The 25,161-nt window shown below is 40.7% G+C and overlaps 1 protein-coding gene across 1 annotated transcript in view; it reads right to left on the bottom strand.

The window, feature by feature from the left end:
• Positions 1 to 25,161, bottom strand: part of LOC126263581 (uncharacterized) — a 130,990-nt gene that overhangs the window by 16,695 nt on the left and 89,134 nt on the right. Inside the window, exons 5-7 of the mRNA XM_049960673.1 lie at positions 909 to 1,065; positions 650 to 759; positions 256 to 531 (exon numbers count right to left, since the gene is read on the bottom strand). Of these exons, the coding sequence (XP_049816630.1) occupies positions 256 to 531; positions 650 to 759; positions 909 to 1,065 (543 nt within the window). The remainder of the gene's footprint in view (positions 1 to 255; positions 532 to 649; positions 760 to 908; positions 1,066 to 25,161) is intronic.

The raw sequence follows: 25,161 nt of genomic DNA on the forward strand, positions 1-25,161 counted from the left end.
GCATCCTTTCTCTTCTGGGGCTTTTCCCCTATCTGCTCTAAACTGCCAGGTGGATCCTCTCAGTTTTCCTTTTCCAGACCCGTCACATCCTCAGTCACCTCTGGCTCCTTTGTTCCAGGTTCCAGCACAACTAGCCCTGGTGCCCCATTCCTGCACCGTGGTCTCCACCAGTTCCCACACCACAGATGCAGCCGTCCCGGGTTCTGAAGCCTGTCACTGGTTCCAGCGTTCCTGGCCTATCTGCTGCCAGCTCACCAACTGCCTGCCCTTCTGATGCTGATGCAATAATCTCTCTAGCTGGTACTGGCGCCACCTCCACCCCTCCAGCTCCAATGCCACCAGTACACCTGTTAGCAACTCCAGCACAACCTGCTCTAGTGATGCCAAGCCTCCTGACACTGGTCCATGAGGGTCGGCTCGCCAACTGCTGCCCTCTCTGGCTGCAAGCCTGATGCCAGTACCATCCTCCTGTGACTTTGCCAGGGGGATGCAGTCATGGCTGGCCTCCCTCACGGAAGTGTCACCTGACGTCTTTCAACGTCAAATTCTCCTTCGTTCTGCATTTGATTTCTGGTTCCCACTTCCCTCTCCCTCGGTGTCCTTTATGTCTGCACTTCCCATGGGCCTCCATGCTCCCAAGAGTTCTTACATGCACAGTCTGGTCCCGCCATGCCCAAATGTGCCTGCAGTCAGTCTCCTCTGCCTGCTCCTCACACCTTCCATTGTCTCCACCTTTCTGCACTGCCTGGTTGTCGTACTCTACGCATACATCACGGTGACACCCATCCCAGTGCCCCTGGCCTCCCTTCAGTCAGTGTCTCTCACTTCTCCCATGCTACATCACTCTTTTCCCATTCTACATCTTCCTCCACCAAATCCAACAGACCAGCTGCCACCTGTTCTCTCACTTTGGACTCTGTTGTGGCCGGCCCTCCTGACTCCACTATGGCTGGCTCCATCACTACCAACAGCATCACTGTACACCTCAATGCAGTGACTCTTATTACCAGCCTGGTTACAGCTGGCCCTATCACCACCAGCACCATTCTGGTGTCCTGCTTCTCTCTTTCCACAGTGAACTCACCAACAGACACATTTTGGATTCTGCAGATCCTCACTCTGCTCTGCTCTGGTCCAGCCACCATCCCCAGCTGCCGCTGGCTGTTAACTGATGGCTTGTTATGGCACTTCTGGTGTTGCCTTCACAGAGTTCCATTGCAAGCCTTGCCTCTGCCTCTTTACAACCACCCATGCGCTGCCTGCCTCCTTCCTACCAGGGTCCCCTCTTACGATGGGTGCACCATCTATGTGGGGAGGAATGGATTATATGCGGGGCTGGGCACCTGCCTCCTCAGCCATTTCTGTTTTTGGCATGATGTCTGCGTCCTGCAGGTTGCTGCTCCTTCTCCCACAGGTACTCTTCCTTCAGAGACATTATGTGTCTCACAAACACATGGCATAAATTAAACAATGGGAAAATCCAGGATGGAATGTAACAATATTGTGAAAAGGAAATCTGCCACACACCATATGGCAGAGATGCTGAGTCCATGATAGGCAGAACAAAAAGACTGTCACAAATATTGCTTTCACGAAGTAAAGCCTTCGTCAAAATTAGACGATAAACACACACATACACACTCACGCAAATGCATGTTCGTGTGAGTCTGTATGTGTATGTGTGTGTTTGTTGCCTAATTTTGATGAAGGCCTTACTGGGTGTGAAACATGGCCCCAAGACAAGCAGTGTATTGATACATTTGAGTTTTGGTGCAGGTTTCTGCGCATAAAATGGACTGAAAGAGGAACAAATGTGTCAGACATCTTTCTTCTCATGTCACCAAAAATTTTTCAGTCCTTTGGCCATATTGTGAGAAAAGATTGAGAAAATTTAAATAAAATAATCATGGAAGGGAACAGCTAGAGTAAGAGACTAAGGGGTAGAGCAACAAGCAAGTGGATAGGTCAAATCAAGAAGATCTCCAGTTCACCTCTTCAGCATGCTGTACAAGAAGCTGATAACCATTCAGCATGGAGGCACTGTGTTCATGCAGTCCTGACACTCAGCAAAAAGTGTGGCTATTTGTGATGAAGATGAAGTATCTTTCAATATCTGCTATTTAATAATCATACAGATATAGCTAAATCTCATGAAATGCCTAAAATGGCAAATGTGTGTGATAAACCACCAGTATATATTCATTTTGGAACTTTCTTGCAGATTAAAATTGTGTGCTGGACCAAGGCTTGAACTCAAAGGCTCTGTATTGTCTATCTTAATCACATGTGGCCCCTTTCCCCTATGAACCATGGACCTTGTTGTTTGTGGGGAGGTCCAGCGATAGAAATAGCTGTACTATAGGTGCAACCACGATGGAGAGGTATCCGTTGAGAAGTCAGACAAATGTGTAGTTCCTGAAGAGGGGCAGCAGGCTTTCCAATAGTTTCAGGGGCAAGTCTGGATGATTGACTGACCTGGCCTTGTAACATTAACCAAAACAGCCTTGTTGTGCTAGTACTGTGAACGGCTCTAAGCAGGGGAAAACTACAGCTGTAGTTTTTCCCAAGGGCATGCAGTTTTACTGTATTTTTAAATGGTTATGGCATCCTCTTGGGTAAAATATTACAGAGGTAAAATAATCCCTCATTTATATCTCTGGGCAGGGACTATTCAGGAGCATGTGGTCATCAGGAGAAACAAAACTGGCATTCTACGGATTGGAGCGTGAAATGTCAGAGCCCTTAATTGGGCAGGTAGGTTAGAAATTTTGAAAAGGGAGGTGGATAGTTTAAAGTTAGATATAGTGGTAATTAGTGAAGTTCAGTGGCAGGAGGAACAGGTTTTCTGGTCAGGTGAATACAGGGTTATTAATACAAAATCAAATAGGGGTAAAGTAAGATAGGTTTAATAACAAGTACAAAAGTAGGAACACAGATAAGCTACTATGAACAGCACAGTGAACGCATAATTGTAACCAGGATAGACATGAAGCCCACACCCACCATGGTAGTACAAGTTTATATGCCAACTAACTCTGCAGATGAGGAGGAGATTGAGGAAATGTATGATGAGATAAAAGAAATTATTCAGATAGTTAAGGGAGCTGAAAATTTAATAGTCATGGCGGACTGGAATTCAATAGTAGGAAAAGGAAGAGAAGGAAGAGTAGTGGGTGAATATGGACTGGGGGAAAGGAATGAAAGACAAAGCCACCTGGTAGAATTTTGCACAGAGCGTAGTTTAATCATAGCTAACACTTGGTTTAAAAATCATTAGAGAAGGTTGTATACTTGGAAAAGATCTGGAGGCACTGGAAGGTTTCAGATTGATTATATAATGATTAGACAGAGATTTAGGAACCAGATTTGAAATTGTAAGATATTTCCAGGGGCAGATGTGGAGTCTGTCCACAATTTATGGGTTATGAACTGCAGATTAAAACTGAAGAAACCACAAAAAGGCAGGAATGAGATGGGGCCTAGATAAACTGAAAAAAAAAACAAGAGGTTCTAGAGGGTTTCAGAGGGAGTATTATCAAATGTTTGCCAAGAACAGGGGAAAGAAATACGATAGAAGAAGAATGGGTAGCTTTGAGAGATGAAATAGTGAAGGCAGCTGAGGATTAAGTAGGTAAAAAGACAAGGGCTAGTAGAAATCCTTGGCTAACACAAGAGATATTGAATTTAATCGATGAAAGGAGAAAATATAAAAATGCAATAAATGAAGAAGGTGAAAGAGGAATACAAATGTCTAAAAAGTGACATTGGCAGGAAGTGCAAAATGGCTAAGCAGGAATGGCTAGAGAACAAATGTTAGGATGTAGGAGCACGTAGCATTAGGGGTAAGATAAATACTGCCTACAGGAAAATTTAAGAGACTTCTGGAGAAAAGAGAACCATGTGTATGAATATCAAGAGCTCAGATGGAAAACCAGTCCTAAGTAAAGAAGGGAAAGGAGGAAGGTGGAAGGAGTATATAGAAAGTGTATACAAGGGAGATGCACTTAAGGGCAATATTATGGAAATGGAAGAGGAAGAAGAGAAGGGAGATCTGATACTGCATAAAGAATTTGATGAAGCACTGAAAGATCTAAGTTGAAACAAGGCTCTAGAAGTAGACAACATTCCATTAGAGCTAATCATAGCCTTGGAAGAGCCAGCCATGGCAAAACTCTTTCATCTGGTGAGCAAGATGTTTGAGACTGGCAAAATACCAATAATAAAACCAATGCCAAAGAAAGCAGGCACTCACAGGTGTCAAAATTCTGAACTACCAGATTAATAAGTCACAGCTGCAAAACACTAACACAAATCCTTTTCTGAAGAACGGAAAATCTCATAGAAGACAACCTTCAGGAAGATCAGTTCGGATTCTGAAGAAATGTAGGAACACGTGAGGCAATACTGACCTTACAACTTCTCATAAAAGATAGGTTAGTAAAAGGCAAACCACCATTTATAGAATTTGTAGACTTCGAGAAAGCTTTTGACAATGTTGACTGGAGTACTCTCTTTCAAATTCTAAAAGTACCAGGGGTAAAATACAGGGAGCAAAAAGGCTATTTACAATTTGTACAGAGACCAGATGGCAGAGAGGCATGAAAGGGGAGCAGTGGTTGAGAAGAGAGGGAGACAGGGTTGTAGCCTATCCCCAATGTTATTCAATCTGTATATTGAGCAAGCAGTAAAATAAACAAAAGAAAAATTTGGAGTAAAAATTAACATCCAGCGAGAAGAAATAAAAACTTTCAGGTTTGCTGATGACATTGCAATTTTGTCAGAGACAGCAAAGGACTTGAGAGAGCAGTTGGACAGAATGGACAGTCTCTTGAAAGAAGCATATAAAATGAACATCAAAAAAAGCAAAATGAGAATAATAGAATGTAGTAGAATTAAATCAGGTGATGCTGATGGAAGTTTATAAGAAAATGAGACACTTAAAGCAGTAAATGAGTTTTGTTATTTGGGAAGCAAAATAAGTGATGATGGTCGAAGTAGGCAGAATATAAAATGTAGACTGGCAATGGCAAGAAAAGCATTTCTGAAGAAGAAAAAATTATTAACATCGGGTATAGATTCAAGTGTCAGAAAGTATTTGTATGGAGTGTAGTTAAATATGGAAATGAAACGTGGACAATAAATAGTTTAGAGAAGAAAAGAATAGAAGCTTCTGAAAGGTGGTGCTACACATGAATCCTGAAGATTAGGTGGGTAGATCACATAACTAATGAGGAAGTACTGAATAGAATTTGGGAGAAGAGAAATTTGTGGTACTACCTTACCAAAAGAAGGGATCAGTTGGTAGGACACATTCTAAGACATCAAAGAATCATCAATTTAGTACTGGAGGGAAGATTGTGGCCCAAAAATTGTAGAGGGAGATCAAGAGATGAATACAGTAAGCAGATTCAGAGGGATGTAGGTTGCAGTAGTTATTTGGAGATGAAGAGGCTTGCACAGGATAGAGTAGCATGGAGAGCTGCATCAAACCAGTCTTTGGACTGAAGACCATAACAACAACAACAACAGTCACATTTGACAGACTGTGTTAATGTTATTGTAGACTATTATTTGACTCTGACAAACTGCCTGTTTGCTTCTGTCTCAGATTCTTTGGCCGACATTTGTCTGATGATTTTACTGACGTTTTTCAGGAAGGAGGGAATTTCATTATCATCCCAAGAACTATACCTACGGAGGACATCATTGCTAACACCGAAGCACCCATTCGTACCCTTCCTTTTGAAAGGACAGAGGAAATATGCACTGAAACAGCCGGGATACTGTGGCGAGCTAAACCACCAGCTTGCAATCTGAAGAAAGAAGCGGTACAAGCTATTAAGAATCTTAATGCCGAGAAGAGTATATTGGTACTGCCTGCCGATAAGAGGAGTGCAACTCTCGTAATGAAGACCAAAGATTATGAGCAAAAGATCCGAGACCTATTAGATCCGATGACATACTGAAAACTAAGTGCAGATCTGATGCACGGTATCACATGGAATACAAATCGGTTAATCAAGGCGTCTTCTCTGCTGGTGGACATACAGAGAAACATGCGCAACACAGAAGCCCTACCACCTTGGCTGTATGGATTACCTAAGATCCACAAGAACAACGTTCCACTAAGACCAATTGTTAGCACTCCTGGCTCACTGATGTATAAACTGGCCTCTCTGCTCCAGCTGCACATGGGAAAGACTGACACATACATAAAGGACTCAGGACATTTCATTGAGATGCTGAAGAAACTAAAACTTGCACCAAATGACGTCCTGGTCAGCTTTGATATTGTTTCTTTGTTTATGAAAGTGCCACTCAGTGACACTCTGCAGCACATCAGTTTCATTTTCCCACAAGACATCACCAAGCTCTTCCATGCATGTCCACCATCAGCTATTTCACATGGAATGGCCATTTCTACGAACAGCTGGAAGGCGTTGCCATGGGTAATCCCCTTAGTCCAGTGGTGGCCAACTTCTTCATGGAGCATTTTGAAGCACAGACACTGGACTTGGTGACTTGTAAACCTAAGGTGTGGTACAGATACGTCGATGATACTTTCGTTGTGTGGAGCCATGGTGAAGAACAGCTTGGTGACTTCCTAAGACACTTGAAGAGCCTCCACACCAACATAAAATTTATGATGGAAGTAGAAAAGGACAAACAACTACCATTTCTAGATGTGCTGGTCACAAGGGATGGTGAAAACCTGGGACACAGTGTGAACTGAAAACTGACACACACGGACCGATACCTGCACAAACTATCAAACCACCACCCGAGCCAGGAAAGAGGCATGATTCATACAATTGTAACATGAGCAGGATGAATATGTGAGCTGCAGCACCTCAAACGTGAAATGCAACATCTGGAAAGTGTTCTGAGGAGCAATGGGTACTTCACAGATTATATTAGAAGTGTAACAGAGCCAAACACTAGATGAAATAAGAAATCAGGAAAAGAAATGTCAGGGACAGCCTTACTGCCATACATTCCCAGAGTGATGGACAGAATCAGCCATATATTGCACAAACAGGGTGAAACAACAATTTTCAAACTGACAAGGAAGATCAAAGAATGTCTTAGATCGGCAAAGGATAAAAGGGACTCACTTGTAATGTCGGGAATATACCACTTACCATGCACATGTGAAAAAGTTTATGTTGGAATGACTGGATGATCAATCAACACTAGGACCAAAGAACATAAGCGACACTGCAGGTTGGGGCAGGTGGAGAAATTGGCCATGGCAGAGCACACACTGAATAAGACCGGCCATGTAATAAAATTCACCGTCACGAAATTCTGGCTATAGAGAATCACTATCACAACCGCTTGTTTAGAGAAGCTGTAGAAATACACAAACATGGGAACAGCTTCAACAAGAAAGAGGAAAGCCTTAAAGCAAATGGATCCTGGCTCCCCATACTGCAGCGAACGACCATCGAAGGTAGCAAGAGGAGAACTGCACCAGAAATGACCGTGGAGAAGCACCTCAGACGTTGGCGCACCAGGTACATATAGTCTGCAGCCATGAGCTCGGCTCCAGTTCACCATTGGCAATGGAGGGTGAAGCTTTCACAATGCTGGCCACTTGTACTTGCGAAACATCAGTAAAATTATCAGACGAATGTCGGCCGAAGAACCCGGGACAGAAGCAAATAGGCAGTTTGTCAACAAGTGGCCACGAAAGCCTTAACAATTTTTTATTTGACTCTGAACTGTATATTGGCTTGCTCTATATGTGCACAAGATGTCACAATGTCTAAATAAAATAAATAAATAAAACTGGAGCCCCCCAATAACCTACATATTGACCCCCCATGTTTGTCCAAACATTGTAGAAAATAAACCACAGTCCTAACAGACAGTGTATTTTTCACTGGCCCATATATGCCCTCAATAATGGGTAACACCCCAAATCTTCTGATAAGACATAAGAAAATTCCAATGTTGCCAGTCCACCATATTTGCCTTCTGCATAGAGGCAACTGTATCATGGTACAGGTAATGCAAGAGACACTAGAGGTGCCCAACACCGTTGAAATTGAGGAGCAATGCAGCTTATGGCTATTTCTGGACAGCTGCCAATTCTTCTTGCATATGTACATTACGAGCACAATCCTTATCCATCTTTGACTGTGTGCAACTGTATAATACACCAAAACCAGTCACAAACTGACTGAAGACTACACTGAGACTGGTATAACAAGATACATAATTTATCACAGTTACATAATTTGTGATGCTGCAAGTGGCACAAAGCCCATGGCTAAAGTCACTAACTACAGAGAATAAAAGTAAAAAGTTAAAAAAATGAGCCCTGTTTTCTTTTAAACAGTACTAACGAGCCAGTGAAATTAAACACATTATGCTGAGAAACATGTTTGTCATGGAGAGGTCAACTCTGCTCTTTGCCCAAATGAAAGGTCACTACCAATATTCACAGGATTTGATTCCCATTTTAAGAATTACAAAAAGATTTTAACTAAAATCATAAAAGAAGCCAGAATAATGGCAAATACTTCCTTCATAGCAAATGAACCAAATAAAATGAAAGCCACATGGGACATTGTAAGACATAAAACAGGAGTGAAACAGAGAAAATACCATAACATCAAACTGAAAGAAAATTCATCTGTAATATCTGATCCCCATCAGACAGCAAATAATTTGAACTCATAATTTACTGAAGCAGCTGAGAAATTAAAACTATCCATTGTGACAACCCAACAGATGAACAAGAAAACAATAGAGGAGCTAAAATCAAAATCTTCCATTCGTATTGACAATATACCTGACCATATGATTAAAAAATGTGCACCCCTAGTAGTTAGGCCCATGGTTGACACATGGAATAGCTCACTTTCTGAGGGAATCTTCCCAGAAAACCTAAAAATAGCTAAGGTGAAGCCATTATATGAAAAAAGGTAAAAAAACAGATGTAACAAATTATAGGCCAGTCTCTCTACTATCTGTTTTTCAAAAATAATTGAAAAATCTTTTACAAAAGACTCATAGATTTCATTAAAAAAAGAAAAGAAAAGACAATTTTCTCGACCACATCGCATGGTGTCCAAACAGGTAAATCAAAAAATGGTTCAAATGGCTCTGAGCACTATGGGACTTAACTTCTGAGGTCATGAGTCCCCTAGAACTTAGAGCTACTTAAACCTAACTAACCTAAGGACTTCACAAACATCCATGCCCGAGGCAGGATTCGAACTTGCGACCGTAGCGTTCACGCTGTTCCAGACTGTAGCGCCTAGAACTGCTCGGCCACGCCGGCCGGCCAGGTAAATCAACCAAGGCAGCTATTATTGATTTCCTAAATGAAGCTTTGAATACATTATATGAAAAACGACACATGGGCAGCAACATTCCTAGATCTTTTGCTTAGAAAGTCAGATGATCTTCATTTCAGAGGCTCAGTGTATGAGTGGAGAAGGTCATATCTACAAAACAGACAACAAATAGTTGAAGTCTTGTACAAAGAAAGCAAAATTTTAATTTTCTATCATTCAGAAAAATATTGTGTTAAATATGGTGTGCCACAGGGTTCCATACTGGGACTAGTTTGTTGTTACTGTTTATAAATGACTCGGAACGACTCGCCCTAAACTATATGTACATTAAATATGCTGATAATTCAATTATTCTTATCAAAGAAAAGACCTAGAAGAACTCCAAAATGAAACAAAAAAGAGCACTTCACATACATCAGAATGGTTCACAATGAATAACTTAATAATAAACACACAAAAACAAATCACTGGGCATCTATACATGGTTCAGAAGAAACAGCCTCGAACTGCAACCATCAACCATAGAACTGAACAGCCAGAGACTGTGATCATCTGTGTATGAGTTTCATCTGCAGCTTGCATTTTGTGTGTGTGTGTGTGTGTGTGTGTGTATGTTGTCTATTACTGACAAACATTGTTGGCCAAAAGCTCACTTTGTGACAGTCTTTTTGTTGCACCTTTCTGTGACTCATCATCTCCGCTGTATAGTGAGTAGCAACTATCCTTTTCATACTATTCTTAATTCCATCCCAGATTTTCCATTGTTAGAAACAATCAAGTTTATGAGGAAAATTGTAGATCACAGCTGCAAGATTGCTCTAAAATACTAAAATATTCACTCTTACAACACAAAATTTACATGCGCAGTTTGCACATAACAGCGCTAAAACAAGGAGGATTCCTGCAAGCACAGAAAAAACTGTACAACAAACTACCTGAACTACCTGAAAGCAAAAATTCAAAACTGCAGTGATTGCTACTTGTTACAGAGTTGCTACTTTAGTGTTGATGAATCGTTATCTACTATGTAAATATGTGAAAAATTTAAATAGTTTATACAATTAAGGCCAAAATAAGAAAAGTGTATGTACAAATTTATTAGTGTATTCTATGTATACGTGGACTGTTCTATATTTGTGTGTATATGTAAATCAAGGCCAAAAGTGAGAACTCTGTGTGTGTAAAATTTGTTTGTGGTCTGTTTTTTTCCGTATATTAGGCTTATATTGCTGTATACTGTAAACCATATAACAGTTTCTGTTCAAAGTTTATTGCAATTATTTTACTTGTTCTATATCACTATGTATCACTTCACAATGTATGATTCACAGGACCAATAAATATACAATACAATACAAATATAAGTGAAGTTCAGCAAGTCTTACCCCTGCTATGAGAAGCTGTTCTCGAGTCCATTTTGGAACCCAAGAGTATGACTCGTGGTATACATGGATTAGATGAATAATTAATGATGAGCTAATTAGATACAGCACACTCACACTCACGTAGAAAAATCCATTCTGTAACAATGAAGACATAGATACGTATTAATGGCCAGTTATAAAAACAAGTAGGCATATTCTATTTAGACTGTAGGAATAACAGCTACCTGTAAAGCAACATTCAATTCAATTCAATTCAATTCAATTTTTATTATCACATAACATGCCTTATACAATCAAAGATTGTGACATAGGTGACTTGTCAGTTTTACACTATATATAACAATACTAAAAATAGACAATAAACTAATAATATACATGGTGTAACATCTTCAAAGAGGTATTTTAATTACAATTATAATGCATTGTTACCATTCATGAAATCTTCTACACTATAGTAACATTTATCTTTCAGATATTTTTCCAGGTCTCTTTTGGTACCTTTTACATTTGGGTCATCCATATCTTTCCATATTTTATTTACAAATTTCATGCCCATATAGTATGGGGTTTTTTCATATGATTTTAAATGGTGGGTAGGTAACATGTAGCTCGTTCTATGTCTAGTATCATATTAATGCAAGAAGAAGTTGCCCTCAAAAAGTTGTGGGTTTCTTTTCGTGAAAGTGAGAGTTTCATAGATGTATATGCTTGGAATGCTCATTAGATCCAGTTTTACAAATAAAGGTTTGCAGTGTTGCTTTGGTTTTGCTCCCACCATTGCTCGGATGATTCTTTTTTGTAGTCTAAAAGCTCTAAGTAAATTTGTTTTTTCAGACCCCCAGAAAATTATACTATACCTAATGACTGAAACAAAATATGCATTATATACAGTTTTTCTTACAGCTAAATCAGTAATACTATTTTTGTTAAAGAACAATAACAACAGATTTGTAAAGATATCATCAATGATCAATAACATTTTTCTGTAAAACTGTTGCTGTTTTTATTATTTCATCTTCATAAGCCTCCAATACTGCTGTTGCCAACAGAAATATATTTTCAGCTTACACATGTACAACAGCAATGGCAGAAAATGAACTACCATCTTCACAGGCTACATCTATTTTGATCCTGACTTACCTGCCATCGGATGTTATGAAAACTGCTGTAAAAAACACAATGAAAACAGACACAGTTAGGTCACCATACATTTCCACCATTACTTGAGAAAAAAGCTTTTAAAAAAGGAGGATATGATGAATAGAGGCTCAGCTTTTAGTTTTTGTGACAAATTACACTGTACCTACAGACAGAAACACAATAAATAAGTAACTACTGCTTAACAATGGGGATTACTATGGAGTAACAAACAATCATACATTATCCCCATTTTGATAAAATTGACACGTAACTGCAGCACCAGTCAGATGATGAACATTTAAGTATGTAAATATAAATTACTTAAGTTCAGACACTTAATGTACAAACATTTTATTACATAACAAGAAGGGGAGGAATATAAATTTTTTGGGCAACTTTTTTTTCCAAATGCAATTTCTCTTGAATATAAGGGTATAATCAAATGAGAATCTCGAAAACATGTAATTACATACTTCCTCAAATCACATTAATAATGATGACTTAATGGAGAAGAAATCAGAGATTTAAAAAAGTTGTGGTTAGACTTTTATGATAAACAAAATATTTTCATGGGTTGAATCTATTTTGATTTCTTTTGCATTTGTGTGTGTGTGTGTGTGTGTGTGTGTGTGGTGTGTGTGTGTGTGTGTGTGTGTGTGTGTGCGTGCGCGCGCGGGCACGCGCGCGCGCACGTGTGTGCGTGCGTGTGAGAGAGAGAGAGAGAGAGAGAGAGAGAGAGAGAGAGAGAGAGAGAGAGAGAGAGAGAGCTCTCTGTAATAGGCCTCCTGTGGCTGATCTGTTAGGTAAACAGGGATCAGTGGTACTACCTTTGATCTTACATTAGTTAAGTTTTCAGAACATGCTTCCTGATCAATCCCTGCTGGAATTCTACAGAAAAGCATCCACTGTGGCAATAGGCAGCAAAAGTGGGCAAAAAGGCCTGTGTTTTTTCTACATATCTGAGCAATAGACATAACTTCATTTACAAAGTGTGTGACAGTATGTAACTTCATTTGCAAAGAGTGTGAGTGAGTGGTGAGTGAGTGAGTGAGTGAGAGAGAGAGAGAGAGAGACGGAGGTGTGTGTGTGTGTGTGTGTGTGTGTGTGTGTGTGTGTGTATGTGTGTGTGTGTGTGTGTGTGTTTTAGAATTTTAATTCGTTTGTTGTATTCTGTATATTCCATGAAGAATGAACACCTTCAGAAATGTAGAACAAGTCAAGGCATGCATTAGCAAACGAGAAGAAACTCTTATAAACTTAATCTGTGCGCTATATTAACAATTAAATGCCATGATACTGCTTATATTAGTCAAAGAAAAGCCACTCCTTTGAAAAAAGCAATTACTTTCTCAGTTGTATTACACAACTGTCTTTATCTTCTGTTTGCACCTTAGTATTTAGTTGATTAAATTGGTATTAAACTCGAGAAAGAATGATGTTGTGCTCCTGAGTGTTCTGCCAAGTTGTTGTTTTCATTTTATGCACAACATTTTGACAACTGATGCATCCATGCTCTTCAAGCACTACCAGTTTTGCTATTATGTGTACTTGCTACCAACCAGGCACCACCTGGTGAAGATGGCTGGGTCAGTGATCAAGATACTGTGCACAAAATGGAAACAACACTGGAAGCACAATATTAATCAATCATGCCAAGAAAATCTGGGGAAAGAATGGTTGCTCAAAAGTTAATTAAGATTCTGTGCTGGAACAGCAGATTAAATAAGGGAAAGGCAACCACTCACTTATGGTGGACCGATGTCTGGTGCGTAAACTTCATAACAGATAACAATGTTCACTAGCTGTCGAGCTCTTGCTCATTTTCTACAAGAAGTACACACATTCACATGCACAGACACCAAAATAGTGTGTCTGCGTGCTTGTGTGTGAGTGTAATATGTGTAGATTTGCTAGAAATATGGGTAAGAGGTTGAAAGCTAGTGAATACTGCTCTCTGTTCGATGTGTGTAAGTGCTACACATCAGTCTGCTATAGGTGAGTGGTGCCTTTCCCTTATTTTATGAATTGTTACATCCAGAAATTTCCATCATTTTTATGTCTCTGTGCTGATGCATGCGTCTGTATTTCACACATCTTTGAGCTATTGGTGAATGCTTGCCTTCTTTTCTATTCTGGAATTTCCCTGCAACAGTGCACTTTTTAGTTTTTGTTTATCTCTGCAAAAATCTAAAAAATCTCAAATCTAGTGAGTGCAAATATGTATATTGTGCCTGGTTCTTTAAAAATGGGAGTGTAGATAGACCTGTAAGTAGAGGTTACTGCTGCTGTTCTAAATGAGTATAACTATTGCTTATTTCACCACATAGTGGAGAAGCTGGGTCGCAGATAGGCACAACAAAAAGACTTTCACAAATAAGCTTTTGGCCAGTATGACCTTCATCAAAAATAGACCACCCACCCACCCACATACCCACCCACCCACACACACACACACACACACACACACACAAATGCAACTAATACACACACGACTACAGTGTCTGGCAACTGAAGCCACACTGGGAGCAGCAGCACCACTGCATGATGGGACTGGCAACTGGGTGGCGGTAAGGAGGAGGCTGGGGCAGTGACGGGGAGGGATAGAAGGGTGGGGGTGGGGGACAGTGAAGTGCTGCAGGGGAGCACACAGGAATGAGGTGGAGAGAGGGTAGGGCAGCTGTGTGCAGTCTGGAGGCTAGATGGAGGGCAGGGGAGAGATGGGGGGAGGGGGAGAGGCGGGTGCAGAAAAGTAAAAGGACTGGATGCGATGGTGGAATGAGGGCTTTGTAGTGCTGGAATGGAAACAGAGAAGGGGCTGGATGGCTGCCCTACCCTCTCTCCACCTCATCCCTGCACACTCCCCAGTAGCACTTCACTGCCCCCCCCCCCCCTCCGTACTAATATCCCTCCCCACCCCACCTCCTCCTTACCCCCACACTGTCATGCAATGGTCCTACTACTCTCAGTGTGTCAGAGACTGCAGCCGTGGATGTGTGAGTTGCATTTGTGTGGGTGTGTGTATGTCTGTCATATATTTTTGACGAAGGCCATACTGGCCAAAAGCTTATTTGTGACAATCTTTTTGTTGTGCCTATCTGAGACTCAGCATCTCTTCTATATGGTGAGTTGCAACTTTCCTTTTCATAATATTGTTACATTCCATCCTGAATTTTCTATTGTTTGATTATTGCTTATTTCCCTATTTCAAAAAATACATCTTGACTTTATGACAAATTACAAAGACAGCTTAAGAATACCATAAAATTATTGGTAGACTCCTTGAAGACGAGGCTACTAAAAGGGTGCTGTTGCTGCTGATGATGATGCTGTCTGGTTTTTGGGGTGCTCAACTGTGCAGTCATCAGCACCCGCACAAAGTCCAAATTTTTACACAGTCCAATTTTTTACACAGTCCAATCTAGCCCCTATCACAAAAGATGATGATGATGATGATGAAATAATGAGGACAACACAAACACCCAGTTCCCGGGCAGAGATAATCCCCAACCTGGATAGGAATTGAACCCGAGACCCCATGATCCAAAGGCAGCAATGCTATCCACTAGACCACAAAATGGGTGCTGATGGTGACAAACAACAGAAGAGGTTGTGAATGTTTGATGTCAATGTGTAATAACCACTCACAGTCGCAGATTGCAGCACCAGAAGTAGAGTGTATTTAAAGCATGTCAGGGGATAGGGAAAATAGCACAAATCATCATCATATTGCAGAAACAGAAGTGATTTATCTGACATCCAAAAGGGCACAATCATTGGTTTTTAGGCCAAGGGTGGAAGTATTTCTGAAATGGGTAAGTTTCTAAACTGTCTGCATGCCGTCGTGGTTGAAGTATACTATGCATGGCAAAATGGCACTATCCAAAACCAGTACCAAGGCAACTGTGATGCACCATGGGCCATAGATGACAGGTGTGAATGACAGTTGCAGGGATGTGTATGGGCAAATACATGTGCAACTGTTGAGCAACTGACTGTCCAGATAAACCAAAGGGCTACCAACAGTGTTTCCTCAATGACCGTTCAGTGAACACTGCTGCGTATGGGTCTCCACAGCAGGCACCCAGTTCAAGCACCCACACTGATTTGTGTTCAGCAGCTTTGAGAGCTGGAATTTGCATGCCAGTACAGCAAATGGATATCCACTGAGTGGCAACAGGTGACCTTTTCAGATAACTCACATTCCAGGAGCCATTGACATAAAACTTGTGAAAGCAAGCACCATGCAACAACCAATGGAAGGGTCCATGCCAGATGAGGGAGCATTATGGCTTTGGAATATTTCCATGAGATTGCCTAAACGAGTTTTCATTTTGGATGGCACAATGTATCAACACAAGTATGCAGCTATCCTTGGGAACCACGTCCACCCCTACATAGCAGTTTGTTGTTCCTAAGCACGATGACACTTACCAGCAGGGTAACGCAACATGTCACACAGCTTACAGTGTACATGCACAGTTCAAACAGCACCAGTACAAGTTTACTGTACTCCCCTAGCCACCGAAGGATTTAAACTCAGTTGAGAATCTGTGGGACCATACTGTTCGGGCTGTTCACACCACAGATCCTCAATCGAGAAACCTATACGCAGCTGCCCACGGCGCTGGAGCTGACATGGCTCCACGTCCATGTCAGCAGCTTCCAACACCTCACTGACAGTCTTCCTGCATGTCCCGTAGTGGTTTGTGCAGTGAAAGGTGGTTATTCAGGCTTTTGGCAGGTGGTCGCATCATTGTGACTTGACAGTGTATATTGAACAACTAAGTCAAATGTCACAGCTTAGTGATAAGGTGGAGCATCATATGGTACCATATTTTATGGACAATACAATGCTATGGACTATAAGGTGCATCTCAATTTTTAATTTAACTTTTTTTAAATAACATTTTTACCATTTTTATTATTAGGTTCTAAAGCCAGACTTTAAAAAAATTCTTAGTTTATAAAACTGCACTAACATTTAAAATCCCCAAAGTTCACACCTGAACTTTCTTCTACTTCATCATCAGTGTGCTCCTCATACATAAGATGGTCTTCACTGCCATCAAGAATGTTACTTACGCTGCACTTTTTGTTTTAAAGCTCCCTTTGGGGTGAATTCATGGTGGATTTCATCCATAATTCCTTTTTTCTAATCCTCTCTCATATATACACACATCAAAAAAAGCTTTGCATAATCCTGTTTCCCAGAACTCCTGATGATAGACGTTCACTGTGGACAGACACAGTCCCTTTGACTGATCAGAGATGACACTATATCTGCTCAAAGATATAAACAACCATGCATGAGCAGCAACTATTAGATGGTGGAGGTCCAACAGCTGATCAGTTCCAGTCATTCCATCAGGAAGGAGAAACACGGCTCATGTTGTCTGTAGTTCAACCACGCCTAAACGGTCAACACTGCAGTTTGATCATGTCCGCATTGTTACTTTGTGACAGGAAGGGTTCTCAACAAGGGAAGTGTCCAGGTGTCTCGGAGTGAACCAAAGCAGTTGATGAAGGCTACCTACAGATTATGGCTCGGAGGAACACTGACAGCAGTGCCACCATGTTGAATAATGCTTTTTGTGCAGGCACAGGACGTCATGTTATGACTCAAACAGTGGGCAATAGGCTGCATGATGAGCAACTTCACTCTCGACGTCCAAGATGAGGTCCGTCTTTGCAACCATGACACCATGCAGCGAGGTGCAGATGGACCGCTCAGGATTGGCATCACATTCTCCTCACTGCTGAGTGTCGCATATGCGTTCAACCAGACAATCATTGGAGAGGCAACGAGTCAGGCTGAACACCTTAGACATGCTGTCCAGCGAATGCAGCAAGGTGGATGTTCCCTGCTGTTTTGGGGTGACATTATGTGGGGCCGACGTATGCAACTGGTGGTCATGGAAGGTGCTGTAATGGCTGTACGATATGTGCATGCCATCCTCTGGCCAATAGTGCAACCATATCGGCAGCATATTGATGAAGCATTCGTCTTCATGGATGGCAATTCATGCCCCATTGTGCACATCTTGTGAATGACTTTCTTCAGGATAATGACATCACTGGACTAGAGTGGCCAGCATGTTCTGCAGACATGGACCCTATCGAACATGCCTGGGATAGATTGAAATGGCTGTTTATGTACCACATGGTCCACCAACCACTCTGAGAGATCTACACCGAATTGCCATTGACGAGTGGGACAATCTGGACCAACAGTGACTTGATGAACATGTGGATAGTATGCCAAAATGAATGCAGGCATGCATTAATGCAAGAGGATGTGCTATTGGGTATTAGAGGTACCGGTGTGTACAGCAATCTGGACCACCGCCTCTAAACATCTCACTGTATGGTGGTACAACAAGCAATGTGTGATTTTCATTAGCAATAAAAAGGGCCAAAATGATGTTTATGTTGACCTCTGTTCCAATTTTCTGTACAGGTTCCAGAACTCTCGGAACTGAGGTGTGCAAAACTTTTATGATGTGTATACCTTAAATGATTTATTTATCGAGGCATCAAGAGGTTACAATTGTGAAGTAAGTCCTCCCAGAATAACAGCAAGCTCTGTATCTCCCTGTCTCAATTTCTCTTTCACAGAATTTTTCAGATGACTACTGAACTTATCTAGAATGAAATGAGAACTCTTCTTCAATAAAGTACCTTTCCTTCCCTACCACACTCTGTTAATCTATGATTTCACACAAGTCTTGTCCCTCCTACTCTTGTCATGTACATGAACAACTGCACCTGAGAGTATTTCAGAAGGTTTTGGCATTGTTTTTTGGTTGTAAAGGGTCATTGGATTAAGTTTAATATCGTCAAAAGGACAACAGTGTAGTGCATTTTATCATGTCCACTTGTTTTTATAGTTACAGTTTTAGTACCTTTTATGGCAACAGTTCTGTTTCTCGAAACAACAAATGCCCGAGGAGTTCTGAACATATTCACTATTTGGCTTAGTTCCACTCTGGTCTTTTTTTGATATTGAATAATAAAGTGATGGAAAAATATTTTCTCTTCATGCTCTTGTGGCATTTTTTGAGATGTTTTGGTTCACCTGGTAAGTGTATGATACTTCATAAACTTGAAACATGAATCAGCTCCACCCTTAAAGTCTGCTAAGTTCCACTGTAGTGCTAGCTTATGAGCATGTGTTTGGATAATTTTTGTATTAATTCCAGTGCCACTTTGATGGTGTCCATGAATCCATTTCAGTACATCATCTTCTAGTTTTGGCCATTTTGCATTTAGCCCTCTATTTGCGCATTCAGTCTTCCTCTTTTTATTTATTTATTTATTTTTTCAGTTCTTCTTTACTAGCCTGCCAATTGCGAATGTTTTTTTCTGTTGGTGGAGGGTCAAAATCATTCAACTCCTCTGTTTCCATGTTCTTCTGCATATTATTATAGCCCTCATCATATGAATATCTTTTATTTTTTTCCATTACAAAACCAGCTACTAGCAAAAATATTGTACTGTTACCCATAACACAAATTACTTTCAATTCAAATTCACTGGAATTGTATGCTGCAATGATGTATCGTATGCTAGACAGTGTTGTGGGCTTGTGTTGGCAGGGCAGGAGGGAGAAAGTGCTAGCAAGCTTATGAATCCCCGCAACTCATGTTTGCTGTTGGTGCAATGCTGCTGCCAGTTGAATCCAATGTTGCCAGAGGGAGACAGGTTTCCCGTGACATCAAATATATGGCCATTTTTAACACTGGTGAGAATTTTCTGCGTGTAATAGTCTGTAAAATACGGTAATTTTTTTCTGTGTTTGAGAAGGAACAACTCACTAACAATCTAACAATTCCTGCTGAGCTGACAGAAGCATATGGCAACAGTGCACTATCATATTACATAGTGGTTAGACGACAGAGACGCTTCTAGTGTGGTCAAAGAAGTCTGAATGATGAAGAACAAAGTGGCAGACCATTTCTCAGTGAATAACTGGGAATTGTAAGAAATGTGGAGGCTCTAGTGTTGGAAGACCCGTGTATTACAATCAAAGTGATAGTGCAAAAAGTGAAAATCATCATGGATCAATTTAAAACATGCTGAACATTTTGAAAATGGCACAGGTCTTGAGTTGTCAAACAAACTACCAGCAAAGTCTGAAGAATTACATGACACAGATTGTTGCCTAGTTGTTTCCACGACTGTTAACATCTATTCAAAAATCCCAGCAAACCATGGCATCAGTGTAGATGTTGCAGCAGTGTCAGGGCAATCCAGATGATTTCTTTAGCCACCTAATCACCATGAATGATTGCAGAATGTATCATTATGATCCTGAGACAAAGAAGCAAAGTAAGCAGTGGAAACATGGATTCACAGATTTGCACTGTATAAAAAGGTGAAAACACAATCGTCATTGGGTGAATGATACCAAATGTTACTTGGGACTGTCATGGGGTAGTGCTAACAGATTATGCTCACAATAGACAAACCATACAGGACTGTATTACTGAAATCTCCTAATGAGGTTATCGGAGGCTGTCAAGGTGAAGCATCGTGGGAAGACATTGCAGAGGGAGGGAGGTGATGGAGGTGATTTTGTTCCACTACAATGCCCTAGCTCATTCCGGTCAGAACACACTACACATGTTGCTCCTTTGGGGTATCAAATTTTGCCTCAATCCAATATTCTTCTGACAGTATATGCAGTGACTTCTTTCTCTTTCTTCAGATTTAGAAATCATTGTGTGATAGATATTTCTGGTATATCAAGATGATTATTGAGGTGTAATATTTCCTGAACAACCAAAATGCACGCTTCTACAACAAGGTCACTGCCATTCATCTGTCAGCAGAAAATTATGTTGCACTGAAAGGTGAATGTGTAGAGGTTAACTAACCTCATCACCTGATTTCATGGCTGTAGCTTGATATTTCTTGAAGTGATAATTAAAACTTTATGACTATCCCTTTTATATGCAGGCTGTTAATTTCCACCTTGATGCTCTCTATAGCCTTGTGATGAATGGATGTGCATAATCTTCACTGAAAAATATCAGAGAGAGAGAGAGAGAGGAGGGGGTGGGGGGGTGGGGGGGAAGCAAGTCTTTTTCAAAGGAAACATCCCAAGACTTCCAATTTATCAAAAGCACAGAAAACTTATATGTGCTTGGCCTGATGGTTATTTGAACCTCAGATCTCTCAAATACATGTCCAATGTCTACCACTGTGCAACCTTGTAGCATATCTCTGTCCCTCCATAAGAGTCATTGTACACATTTTCCTCTATTGTTTGAGCAGATATTTGCAATTTTGTTTTTACAGTGTGCAGGTGGAGTCATCCCAACTGAAAACTGCTCATCATTTGTTTCATGTAATACCCAGTATGAACAGCAAATATTGGGTTGTTTCTTATTACAAACAAAACAAACAAAATGTTTTGTCCAAGTGCACCCATTCAAAAGATTGTTCACAATTAGTGCAATATGACGTTCAGTTTAACAATATACTGTAACGTGGAAATCAGTTATTACTGCGTACAATTTTGACACCTGCCACCTGGAATCTAATGCAGGTCATATTTTCAAATAGCTACAGAAAGTTGTAATTAACATTCTGTTCAAGATTTGTAATGTAATAAGATGGACAGCAAAACATACAAATTAGCAAGTACTCTAGCAGTGGACAAGCAGCTGCAGCTGCAGATAACTGCATTCTATAACTTCAGAAATTAAGTTTGTAAGGCAGTCATGAGTCACAAACAATTTGTTTTATTAACTGGTTTCTGATGATGCTCTTGTTAAATTGAGCAAACCCAGTCAATGAAAAAATATTGATTGTGACTTGTGGCTGACCTACAAACTTAATGTCAAGAGTTTCTGTTTCCCCTGCAAATAACACCTGCTCATGCTAAACTTCAGAAATGATGGTCTAGAAAAACGAAATAAGGAATAGGTTCAGCCGCCTAATCATAAAGAGTTTTCATCATAAAGAGTTTTCTTCCTCCATGCACAATGGCCTCTTTTCTCATGATGTGTGATAGTTGTGTCTTACATGTATCATTGGTGTTGCTGACTGTGACTGTTTTGTGTATAGCGTGGTGTCATGATTAGATTTTATGATGACAAGGAAAGGGATGGCATGAAACCTGGTGCCAACACATAGCCTATTCCGCTGAAATACCACCAAGGGGATTGCTGGGATTAATATCCCTAACCAACTGATGGATCACCATGAAATGGCACATGTCTTTGCTCAGTGAGACAGTGTGAGAGGTTTAGAATTTAATCCAGAACATCTGTGGAAAGTCTAGTGATCAGGAACTTTACACCACTGCCTCTACTCTCGATGCTGGCTGAATACTGACAGTGAAAATTTGTTTCATTGCCACGATTTAAACCCTCTATCTCCTTGGGAGTACCACTGCACATGGATGTGTTAGTGACCTTCACTACAGAGACAGGTTTAGTTTGGAAAAACAATGTGCACTGCATATGTAGTCAAGACAGGATCATAAAAATATTAATAGCTGTATATGAATGGTTGAAAACTGCACAAATACACTTAGTTTTCAAATAGTTAAATTTTTTTCTGTTCACTCCTGTTGCCTTCCAGTCAGTTACACCTGACAGGATGTACTATGAGACTGAAAGGAGAGCAGAAATTGAAACATTGTTCATGAATAAATGCCCAGCTGCATATAAATAGTCATTGTATAGCTGTTCCCAGTGATAGCAAGATGTCAGTGACAGATCAATAATTGCAGAGCTGGTACTGAAAACAGCTGTCTTGATTAAGGAACTCAGTCAAGATGGTAGTTGGTGACATGCTCCAACTTCACGTAGTGAGAGAGGAATTGAGAATCACACATTCCTTCCCTGGCTTCAGGAGGTGAGCCTGAAATTGCAGCTTACCTAGATTAAAGAAATCGTTTTAACTAGATAAAGTTATGAGGGAATGCTGGAAAGTAATGCCTCTGAACTTTTTATTTAACAATCTACATTTTTTCCTTCATTTCTACATTTTTATTTTTCAGCATAGTCACCCTGGAGATGAACACATTTCTCCCAACAGAAGACCAGTTTGTTGATACTGTCACTGCAGAATGTTTATCTTTTCCTGTCTTTTCCTCATAGTATATTTATCAAATTTTGTGTATGTTTCTGTTTAATAAGTGTATGCTTGCATTTAATAAGTGTAAATTTGGGCAGTCTGTAGCAGTTTTCATTTCTTCTGAACAATCAGCTACATAGCTTATTGAGGCATCAGCGTCCATTGGTGACACATCATAAGGGTAGCAAGTTGCATATCTAGGAGTCTATCTCCATTTACAGTTTACTTCTTCAGTTAGTATTAGCTAGGATGAGTAGGATGTGTGTATGCTGTGTGCAGATGCAAGAGGAGCTAGCCATAGTTCACAAACAGCTGAATGCACTTTGGCTATGGTCAGTCACCTTCAAGCTACTGCGTCACGGTGTAGCAGTGACAGAGAATCTGGCATGTTGCATGGGACTCCTCAGGTGTCACTTGTTTCACCCATAGGCTCTGCTACCAAGCCACCTCCTAGTGTATCTGATGCTGTGGATCGTTAGCAGGACGAGTGGTAAGTGGTAACGCGTTAGCATCACTGGAGGCAGAGCACCAATATGGAGACTGGTCGTGTGGCCTTGTACATTCACCCTGTGAGCAAGGTCCAAGCAGGCACATGGGGGAAGAGGTTTATCAGCTATTGGGAGCTCCAACATTATGCACTTTCTGGAGCTCCTTAGGCTGGAAAAAAAGCCAGTGTGCACTCGATATGTCTTTCAGGAGGCCTTATCCAAGATGTGGAGGCGGCCTTGTCTGCAGCTATGGAGCATGCAGAGTACTTCCATCTGCAAGTTGTGGCTCACGTCAGCACCAATGACACTGGCCACATGTGTTCTGAGGCCATCCTCAGTTCATACAGACGGCTGGTGGAAGTGTTGAAGGCTGCTGGCCTCATATGTGGGGTGTAACCAGGGCTTTCAATTTTGAACAGTGTTCACAGAGTTGATCAGGGTCTTTGGTTTGAAGCCAAGTGGGGAGGTCTGTACCAAAGGATTCGTTGACTCTGTGATGGTCTTGGCTGCAGATTTCTAGACCTGCATTATTTACTGGGTATTTGTAGGACTCCTCTTGTTAGGTCTGTGGTGACTATTTAAAGGAAGCAGCTACTCACATAGCAGAGAACTTGTGGAGTGCACATGGTTTTTTTTTTAGGCTAGGCGGTAGTTTGAGGTAGTCTGATGAACACTCACCAGTCGATGTACAGCAGGGGAAATCAGCCTGTGCTCAGAGTAAAGACGCTTGGACTGTCAAATTTTGTCAGTAAATTGTTGAAGTGTTTGTAACGAAGGTCCCAAATTTACTGCCCTCCAGGAAAGTTCTCAAACTCAAATAATTCTCGGGAACTGGCTGAAAGCTTAAGTGGAAATCTCTGAGGTATTTAGTGAGTCATGGAACATACATCAGAAAGACAGACTAGAGGCGATGAGAAGGTGAGTGTTCATTGCAGCTGACAAAAATATTGTCTCCACTGAGGTCGAAGTTGGCTGTGACAGTGAAGTTATATGGTCACGTATAACAGGTCTAGGTGAAACCAAGTTAATTGATGGATGTTTATACCAGTCAATCATTTCTGCTTTGACCGTTGTAGATTCATTCAAAGAAAGCCTATGGTCAGATCATGCATTACTAGTTGGATGCGACTAACCTACCAAGAATAGACTGGTATGTCTATAGATTCATTGCCGGGATACAAACAGACACTCATGTGAAGTACTTTTGAACACATTTTCTGAAAATCAGCAGCCCACATGTAATGGAAATATGTTGGATCTTGTAGCCGCAAACAAGCCAACCTTATCGACAACATCAGTACAGAAATGAGGATTAGCAATCATAATGTCATTACAGCAACTACGGTTATGAAAGTTAATAAATCAGTTAAAATGGCTAGGAGAGTGTTTCTGCTAGAAAGAGCAGATAAGCAGCTGTTAGCATCTCAGTTAGACAGAGAACTGACATCACTTAGTTCCAATGAGATGGACTTAGAAGAATCATGGGCAAAGTTTAAGCAGATTGTAAATCATGTTCTGAAGAATTATGCTTCTCGTAAGCAGATTAAGGATAGAAAAGATCCACCATGGTTTAATAAAGAGAATTGGAAAATGCTGAGGAAGTGGAGGCTGCTGCTCAAAAGAGACAAGCAAAGGCTAGTAGAGATTCATGCATCTGTGAAAAGATCTATGCACAAGCATACAACAACTACTGCCATCATACCTTAGCAAAAGATCTGGCAGAGAACATGAGAAAATTTGTGTTCTAGGTAA

Source organism: Schistocerca nitens, chromosome 6, assembly GCF_023898315.1.
Source record: "Schistocerca nitens isolate TAMUIC-IGC-003100 chromosome 6, iqSchNite1.1, whole genome shotgun sequence".
NCBI lineage: Eukaryota > Metazoa > Arthropoda > Insecta > Orthoptera > Acrididae > Schistocerca > Schistocerca nitens.